This window comes from Sardina pilchardus, chromosome 20 (assembly GCF_963854185.1).
Source record: "Sardina pilchardus chromosome 20, fSarPil1.1, whole genome shotgun sequence".
Taxonomy (NCBI): domain Eukaryota; kingdom Metazoa; phylum Chordata; class Actinopteri; order Clupeiformes; family Clupeidae; genus Sardina; species Sardina pilchardus.
The window spans coordinates 15,045,675-15,055,955 of record NC_085013.1 but is presented as its reverse complement, the minus strand read 5'-3'; the positions used below and the strand labels follow the sequence as shown (position 1 = coordinate 15,055,955).

The 10,281-nt window shown below is 39.1% G+C and overlaps 1 protein-coding gene across 1 annotated transcript; it reads right to left on the bottom strand.

Moving 5' to 3' along the window:
• Positions 1 to 4,888: 4,888 nt before the first annotated feature.
• Positions 4,889 to 9,530, bottom strand: LOC134068022 (alpha-1,3-galactosyltransferase 2-like). The gene is made up of 4 exons (XM_062523520.1): positions 9,526 to 9,530; positions 8,683 to 8,760; positions 5,989 to 6,126; positions 4,889 to 5,585 (listed from the first exon to the last, which is right to left on the bottom strand). Exons 1-4 carry the CDS (start codon positions 9,528 to 9,530, stop codon positions 4,889 to 4,891), a joined length of 918 nt encoding a protein of 305 aa, XP_062379504.1.
• Positions 9,531 to 10,281: the final 751 nt, after the last annotated feature.

The following is a 10,281-nucleotide window of genomic DNA, read 5'->3' as shown; positions in this document are numbered from 1 at the left end:
GCGTTCTCTTTCCTCTGACATCAACGCTGAGACACAGCCTACTTTACCCAGAAGCCTTCTGTGCTGTTTAGACCCACCAGTGTAGTAAGAAGGGAGGAATGTCCGGCGGCAATGTTTGAACCAACTCATTCCCCGCTCACCAGTCGCTGATTACCAAAACAGCTGAAGGCTTCAAAAGGGAAAAAATTGCCTACACTGCCAAAAGAAAATGTAAGCAGCCATATTGCAGTCATTACTCACGATGAATACAGATTTGATGCAAAGCTCTACAGTTAAAAGAAAACCGGAAATAAGTAGTCTTAGCATAGTCTGGTAACACTTTGTATAATTATTGTATAATTACATATAATATTTTTCATACAGTTGATTGGATTTAATTGAATTGACATTGTTGTTTATTATTGCAATTCTCCTAGAATTAATAACTTTTATTGTTATTTGTATGTGTGCTAAATAGCCTACCATCACACACACACACACACACACACACACACACACACACACACACACACACACAGGCTACATATATAGGCCTACACACACACACACACACACACACACACACACACACACACACACACACACACACACACACACACACACACACACACACACACACGAAAGAGCTCAAACACAATTTGGTCATCTAGCCTATACATCACAAAAACAGATTTTTGACCCACTGGCAGGAAAACAGTGGCCTATATCCAAAACAGCATTCTGGACCTGCCAGCCATTCACAGCCTAAAATCAATGTATCTTCCTCCACTTAACCCACTACCAAAACATGAGAATAAGTTATTTTATATAAATAGGCCTACACGTTGCAAAATCTGTCTTCACCTCATCCTCGGACAGAGAAATGCAAAAACACCAGCCAGCGAGGGGACATAAAGGGGACATTTCCAGGCTATTATGCTGTGATAACCTTGATAGGATGCTACCTTCTCCCAGTGCATTTAGCTGTTAAATGCATGCATTTCTAATATTACAGATGTCTTAATGACAGTATGTGCATTAAAAAACTAAATCTCCAGTATCTAATAATTTCTATATGGAAGTGTGCCACGTCTTGTGACTTTGAGAGAGAGAGAGAGAGAGAGAGAGAGAGAGAGAGAGAGAGAGAGAGAGAGAGAGAGAAACAACTGTAGGCCTATTGGTTGTAGGCTTGACATCAGTCCCTACACGTACATCTCCGTAATGGATTTCTAACGTTTCTTTATGGGCCCAGTTGAACGTTTAGGGCATCCAGCTCATTATATTAAACCATCTGCCATTCCACATATTAGCTTGACCCAATGTCAATTTATTTGTAGCACATTAAAAAAAAAAGTTGACCCAGTAAACATTTATTTTAAGCTAACTGCAGTTACAAGAATCCAAGTGCATTTAATTATTATTATTATTATTATTATTTAATTATTTAACTGGGATAAATTAATATGAAAGTCAATGACCTTTTATCCTAAAGTTTCATTGATCAGTTACCAGCCCAAAGTATAAATACCAACTTGATTGGGTCCCCAAATTACTTGACTGACAGATCATATTGTCTATTTAAATCAGGTGCAAAGGAAATAAGTAGGCCTGCCTAGGCCTAGGCTAACATTTAAACAGATCTGGAAGCAGACTTGTGTGAAACAGTATACAGTAGTGACCTCTTGTGGGTTTAAAAACGAACTGCATCACAACACTTATAGGCTACTGTTAAATTATTTTCTCCAGTAGAGGACGTCATCTTAAAGTACATGGCCAAGAAGGAGGCCTTTATGTGATCGTGGGTTATGTTTGAATATTTCCTGTGAAGTTAATGTTGGTCCCTGTTGACATTTTTGTCAGATTAACCAAAAGTTGTTTTGTCATTGTAAATTAACCAGCATGCTTTGAAATGCAGTCAACAACATGTCCAATTGGCAAAAGTTAAATCAGAGAATAGAATGAGTTCCATGCATAGGGCACATCACTTCACCTTACAGACCACAACAAGCACAGTGTGACCTAAGCAGTGTATATCACTAAGCATAAATAAGACCAAACCAAACGAAAATAAATCAAGTCAACACACATACTGTATACAATAATCGACTGAACTAGGGTAGCTCGCAGGAAGACACTCAATTGCAACTCAATCAACACAAAACTCTAACTGGGGAAGCCGTGGTGTAATTTTTTTTAATCTTGTTTACTAAATCATGCTTCAGGAGAGAACTGAGTGACACAGCTTTATGGTCTGTTGGTGGAGTTGTTGTTATACTGCTAATTATGAGCTAGTCGTTTGTATATGGTATTGTGTATTTCAATTATTGAGCTGAAATTGCACTGACATTATGGTCATTATTTCTCCTTTCCTTAATGTAGTCTTACCAACTTTTAACAACTGTTTACTGTTCATTATGACCGCCACTAGTGTAGCTCGTAGATCGTTACGAATAGACTGCACTTTTTGTATGTATTCCCATTATTGCACGTTGCACCAAAGCAGCTACCCCCTATAATTATAATTTCTGTAAATTATGAGTTAAATTGTTCAATGTGCTCTATGACTAGTAATAAAATGTGTGAAAATATTTTTTTCTCTATTATTTACATATATCATGCAATAAAGGGATAACTGTATCTATGTTTACAGTATATATTAGCCGTGTACCTGCTGATAGTGTGAGTGCTGGTATGTGCATGGAACTGGAATGTACAAATGTTATTTATAGCTCTATAGTTTTATTTACTTTTTTACTTATTGATTTACTTATTTATTACTTGGGATCCGTCCTCACTTGGTACAATGGAATTTCATTGTATTCTTTTACAATGACAATATAAGGAATCTAATCTAATCTAATGTGCAAGTCTGTGAAAAGAGTAAGATTGCAAAGATGTGTATTTGTATATTTTCACATTGGCACATTTGACCCTATCATAAACTCTTTAACAAGTGCACTCTATACATTATGCTCTTCAACCCATATGATGTTTATGAGCTTTTGTTTGTGGCTCACACTCCAACCGTATACGGACATTCACTATAGTATGTAATATGGCTGAGTACATAGTTCCCCATGTTTTAAAAGCACTTTTTTTCTTTTTGGGCACGTTGTTGATTAAACAGAATATAAACACACTGACACCTGCTGGAGATGTTGCCATGTTACCACATTCTTTGCCCATGCCCTCAGTTTTACGAGCCTGACTAGATTGCTTTTAGCTTGTTGCCTTTTTGCAATATGGTTTGTTTTGTTTTGTTTTGTTTTGTTTTTTTCATAGAGAAATACCATGCAAAACCAACGAGGACTACAACAGTTGCCACTGTAGTTGTAATCCTGTTGTAAAACTAGCAACGATGCTAATCTGTGATGTGCTACAGATTTTACATCAGTGGGCAACAGTCTTTTATGAATGTGACATGGACAAACACCAAGTGTGATTCAAAGGTTATGCACATGTCTACAGCATGAGTCAGCAATGTGACCAAGACAGGGGAGAACATCAGTTGTGGAGTCTCACTATCTGCATCAGTCTGTGGTCAGGTAAGCTACACACACACACACACACACACACACACACTTCTGCCACAAAACAAAAGCTGGTGCCATCCCATGTCTGTCAAGAACCACAGTCACTACAATAGTTTTATCTGTCTCCAACCGTCTCTCAGCTAAGGTTACACCAGCAAGACATTCACTTTTCATGTTTGATTAAATTTAATTGAGACATAGTTAGATACTTATGATGTAAAGCACTACACATATTGTCATGTATTGATTCCCAAGAGCCAAACCTTCAAATGAAGCATAATATGACTATGCTACATAATAATCTGATATATGTATAAATGTATAAAACGATGTATAAAAATGATTTAGAATGTAGGGGAAGGATGTAGCCATCATGCGACACTGTAGACTCAGTAGAGTCACCAGCAGGATACACAGGTGAATTACAATTTAATTATCCAACTTTTGTTACCATGTTTTATTGTATTTAATAATTTTGTGATTAATCAGATTTTAGCATGCAAATTAGCATCCATTCAATGGACATAATAAAAGCGGACAAAAATGCAATTAAGTTATGAAACGAGAGGTTGCCAGAATAGGTTGCCATTATCTTTGTGTAGCCTTTGTGTAGGCTGTCTTTTATTAGGCCTTTGAGGTAAAAACAGAGAAAGGAACATGTGGTTTAGTCTGTGCTGCTTCAAAATCTAAGCCTAGGATATATGTAATTTAAGCCTACACATTTCCTTATGTTCTTATTCAACCTCTTTCTTCAAACGTCTGCTTAAGTGACACCCTGAAACATTATTACACAGGCAGAACACAGTAGAACTCTCACAAGTAGCAAAAAACTGGCATGACCGATTTACAGTAGGACTAAGCCGAAGCATGTTATATAGCCTCTTCCAACAACAAACATAAAACCGGGGCAACAATCTAATGTTACATAATAACAGTTAGGCCATGTATGCCTGTGTGTGGTATATAGCCTACTTGGGATATTTACTTGCAGATATCAAAGTTTTTCTGTTTTTGTATTGATGATAATTAATGTGTACAGGTGAAACTTAAAAAATTAGAATATCGAGCAGAAGTTAATTTATCTCAGTAATTCAATTCAAAAGGTGAAACTAATATATTACATAGACGTATTACATGTAAGGCGAGATAAAAAAAAATATAATCATGCATATGTACTCAGTACTTGGTTTGGGCCTATTTTTATAGCACATTTAAAAGCAACCGCATTGCACCAAAGTGCTTTACATAAAAAATAAGGTGCTAAATAAAGAAAATAACAGACACGAAATACATTTAAATCACTTTGAGTGAAAGCATAAGTGAAAGGAATAAGTATAAGTAAACTACTGCTTGCACAGGCATCCATAGCTCCATCATCAGTTTTCTTTGTTCCTAAGCTCCTTATAGTGCTTCTCTTGCCAGATGAGTCGTTGAATATGGATATCTGTGCGAAATCTAATGTTAGTATCCCAGCAGTACTCAGGAGACAGCACCTTGCTGGGCTTGTGCTCCCAGAAGTACTTGTTTAAGTGGCTCTCGTCCTGCCACAGAGCCTCCACCCCATTCTCCTTGTCCCCCATGATGGTGCGGTAGCATGTGTCCGTAATCTTCCTCACACTCTGCCAGGAGCCACCGAATACTGATGCGTGGTAGTAGAAGTCGCCCTGAGTGTCTGCCATGTAGGCCAGGGACTTAGGGTTTCGGTCGTATGTGAACTCCTTCCTAGAGCGAAAGTAGTAGTGCGCGTGGAGGAGGGCCACAGAGTCTGCCAAAACCTCAGTGCCAAAGTGGCCCCTGAAGACCTGGTCCACGTCCATGCAGAAGACGTATTGATGATGGTGTTGGATTTGGCTGTCGATGGCGTCCCTGATGAACATCATGCGCATCATTGAGATGTCCTGCCACCGGGAGTGATGTTTCACAGGCATGACTTTCACCTCTCGTCCTGGTGCCAGGTATATGGCTGGAACCTTCTCTGGGACGTCAGTAAAGACATAGTAGGTCACCGGAATACCCACCATAAAGTAGATTTGTGAAGAGACCAGGAGGTCCTTTAGATACACATCAAGGTACCTTCCATTTGTCAAAAAGAAAATAAGGTGGTTCAGAATCAGGATTAAGTTAGTATGTAGTAGATGTGATTAACCTTCTAATTTCCACTGCACCTTGTTTACACAATACATAGGGTGTCTGTGAACACTGAACATGTAGCATCCTGTATTATATAAACAGCTCTGGAAAAAATCATTTTTCTGATGTCATCCTCCAGTTGCTGAGTGACATTCGAATGAGTTGACGGTCATATTCATATTCGCAGTGCTTTCTTAATTTTGAATATGACCATCAACAGATTTTCAAGAGTTTCAAGAACTGTATGTTTCCAAACATACAGGGTGGATTTAACAACCACATGATAGAGAAAAGACAACTGGAGAAGTAGCAAACATACACACACACTAACAATTTCATAACTTACTTGCCCACAGCAAATACAGTCAAGGCCACCGAGGTATGGGCTGTTCTATGGATCTGTTCATAAGCCTCTGGGATGAACATCCCATCCCAGATGATGGGTGCACCCCAGGAAGTGGAGGTCTGAACGTCGGTTCTAGACCTAGAGGAAAAGGAAGAGATTTCACAGGAAAGGTTTTCTAAAAGAGAAAGAATTAGATTAAAATCACTTACTTTGTGTATGATTTACACACAGAGACATTTCAACCTGTTTCTGAGTAGTGAACATACTGTAGAGCTCAACAGTGACAATCTGTCAATCAGTCACTGATTCTGGAACTAAGAAGAAAATTAACTAGTACAGTGCCTGTTCAAAGCCCAATGCCCGCGGGTAGGCCTGCTTTAAAAATAGGATGATAGGGAAAAACATCATTCCAGCTAAACATTCAGTAATGAATACGGAATATTATAATACATTATATAAATACAATATATGCAACCACCTTTGTTTGCTAGCTCCAACAAGATGGATACTGAAGCAGTGAGGAACGATGCATGGCCAACCGATGAAAACAGTTTTTTTCTCACCTTGAAATGTGAATTTACTCAATGTAAATGTTCAGTCTTGTACCTTGTTTTTTTGCTTGAAATAAAATGTGATTACGAGTGCACACCCACATTACGAACAGTGAACAACCATGTTAGTGGCTGAAGTGAGTACTGTGCTACAATGCGTCTCATACGGCGCACTATTTACTACAATACCAAATTTGAGTGCACGTGTGTGTTCCACTGAATATTAAAATGATATTGAATGGCATGCACTGCAAGTCTCTGGAGGGTGCACTCATCATGGTCAAAAAGTTGAGTGTGGAACGGTGGACACTTTTCACCCTCAATGGACACCATCTTGGCTATATAGCAGATGGGGAGGAAGTATTAAAACTTGTGACAATCACGGTTGAGGAAGCTGGAGCAGCACCAGTGGTAATTAAACACACTTTACAGACGTACAAGCAAGTTAACAATGAATGAGTGTAAATCCTAGGGGTGTGTGGATGCTGGAACTAGTTACAAACTAGTTGTAAACTTAAACTCTCATAAACAACATAAACTGTTCATGTTTTGACACTGTACGACTATGTCACTGTCGAATAGATGACACCAATAAAGTTATATTTAAATGTTGCAATCAACATTTCCGATAAGTGCATGGAGCTGAGAAATTATGCTAGAGGGTCAAGAATATAATTGGCTGGAGTTTTCGCGCCCTGCCCTTTCCATAGATGATTGACATGTTTAATTTCCATTTCAGTGCTTCCAACTGAAGGTTAGGAGGATTTCAAGTGATTTTGCAAAAATGCCCCCAAAAGCGAATTCGATACCCTTTAAAACAGCCCCCCGGAGTGCATAGTTGGAAAACTGCTTAAGCTATGGCAGAATGCGCGCAAGAGTTGTTTAAATAAGAAACACCCAGAGTTTGGGGTTGCTCCACCCAAAACCCTCTATCACGTGTAAATGACAGATTGAAGTGAAGGGCAGAATTCGCGTAGAGTGAAATGCGTGTAGTTACACGTTTTTTTTTGTTGGTTTTTTTTTACTTATGCACCTTTACGTGCATGGGGAATTCCCCCCTATGCGAATAAGCACACCGTGCACGTACTGCATTAAAGGAGTACTACCATAATTTTCCAACTTTTAGCAGCTGCTTATGCATTGATTATGTTCAAATTTCTTCAGCTATGAGGTTAATACCTGGGGGCAGCTAATATGGTATTAATATTTCAATTCAATTTAATGTCGCTTATAGAGCGCCAATACATTACACATGTCTCATGGCGCTTTACAGAGTGTTAGACATTCAAAGAGAGCCCATGAGTAACAGGGGCAAGGAAAAACTCCCTAGAATTTAGTATGGTTTTGTTTCTTCTAACTTGCATAAAGCACTGTCCTGTGGCTTATACACAATGTGGCTAATACACAGGATATTAGTGTACATTTCCCAGTTGATTTGGATTTGTAAGTTGGAGTTTGAAAAGGGATTATTGAGTCGTGAGTGCAATGTTGCATTTTGCTAATCAGTGACGAGTAGAGTAGTAGCACTGTTGATATCGAAAACGGCAATGGTAAATGGTAGTAGCAATGCCAGCGTTTTTTCCTCTGGAGTTAATGTAACCGCTCCCTTACATTGCAGATGTGTTCAGCCCATGGTTCAACCTCTGATACCCAGTTGCAGATTTGTCTGTTTTTTGGGATAATGGACTGGCTCACAGGGTTAATTGAATGGTTGGGACATTGTCGAAATCGTTTTTATACAGGCCAACGGAGACAGTGCTGGAGTGAAGTAAACAAGCAGCCGGTGTGTGGAGGAGAGATGCTGATGGAAGGAAAGTGCTTGTTATATCTTGCTATTGCGTGTGAGTGGGCCAGTGTCTGTAGATGGGTGTGCATACTATAGCATCACCAGTACACTTCTTCTTGCTAAGGGCTGGGAACACTGAGGGTAAGGGTGAGCTACCTCTCTGGCATGCTTCCTTGGTTCAAATACAATGTATATTGTTTAGGACAAAAAGCTTCTGCTAATAAATTTAAATATAAACAAAAACATAAACACAAACAAAGGCGACTTCCTGTGAAATCGCTGACTGCACCATTAAAATGTAACATTACATTTTTTCTGATACTGTATCTCATTCAATGGTGTCCGTCAGTAACCTACGTAAAGTTAAGAACATCCAGCTTCATGTCTGCATGACCCAGCTCATCATTACCCATAGGAATCCAGTCCTCAAGGAACCTAAACACAAAACATAAACACAAATTAAACTATGGTATAAAAGAGGAAGTGAGGTGAGCTTTTGCCTAAAACTGGGAAAAAAGTAACGCCAACTATTAGCTGCGGCTTATACATAGATTTAGCAAAATCTCTTCAGCTATGAGGTTAATACAAGGGGCAGTTAATATTAATATGGTTTTGTTTCTTTTCACTGGCATAAAACACTGCCCTGCAGCTTATACAATGCGGCTAATACACAGGAAATTACTGTAAATGTGGCAGGTGTAAAATTAGGCACATGCCATTTCCTGTAGTTGAGATCCACTTTAAGAAAGCTAAACAATAAGTCATGTGCAATACAGGATAATACAAATTATTAAACAAAAGTAAATGCATACAATTATATATATTTTTTTGCTGTTTATAGCGTATCAATAGAAATACCCTTTCTTTTCATTTGAGGCTATAATAGATGGATCGGATTCTTTTGTTTGTGAATGATTCCATTTATATCTGTAGTGGTCCGAATAACGTATCTAAAAACATGTAATGATTCATATTTTACAGTAATGTATATAATTGGGAGTGAAACATAGGGTGATAGCCGATAGAAAATGAACAATTTACCTTATACAGTATGGTATGGCAAAGTAGACAAAGAAAAGCGTAGGTATACTTATACTTAGTGCCAAAGCTGTTTTACGAGAGCAGATCCTGGGGAGTATAAGAAGGAGTGATGAACAAATGTATCTTATTGGTTGTTCATAACTTGTCAAGGGAGTTTACGCCATCATTATAATAGCTGTTTACATTCCACAACAATCCGACACAGAGCGATCACTGAAATTACGGCACAAATCCATCAACAACACGGAAAACAAACATCCAGACGCAGCCTCCATCATAATGGGAGACACTAGGCCTCTTTGAAGAAAGTGCTCCCAAACTATGTTCAGCATATCCAGATGAAAACTTGTGGTAACAACACTTTGGATCACTGCTACCCTACCTTCCACAGTGCATATAAACCCTTCTTCCGTCCATCCATCGGTAAATGCCTCCATTTGACTCCTGCCAGTCTATAAATAAAAGCTAAAGCAGGCAGTGCCCACCGTGAGGATGATCCATTGTTGGCCTGACCGACCAATCAGATCATCTGGAGAACTGTATGTTCATAATAGCTCTGTGGTAATCCCCTGCAAACTGGTCAGTGGTTACCAAACTCAGCAACCTTGGCCTCACTCCTGAACTGAACAATCCTAGACTTTTTAACTGACCGTTAAGGACGGCGGTGGGGACAGGCTCCATCACTTCTGCTCCTCTGACCCTGAAGCCCCTCAGGGCTGTGTCCTACGCCACCTCCGGTATTCCCTGTACACATATGACTGTGTTGCTACACAAGTCAAATTTGGTGATCAAGTTCTATGTTTGTCTATGTCTATGTCTATCCTGAGCATTAACATCACAGAAGATCTCACAGCAGGTAAGAGGTAAGCAGGGATAACTTGTGTGGCGGAATAACTGGGAGCACTTAGACTCGGT

Excerpts from the sequence above, each read along its gene's own strand:
- LOC134068022 (XM_062523520.1), bottom strand. Across the intron at positions 6,127-8,682 it reads CTGGATGTTCTTAACTTTAC|GTCTAGAACCGACGTTCAGA; the intron begins GTAGGTTACTGA and ends CTTTTCCTCTAG. Across the intron at positions 5,586-5,988 it reads ACTGTATTTGCTGTGGGCAA|GTACCTTGATGTGTATCTAA; the intron begins GTAAGTTATGAA and ends GACAAATGGAAG.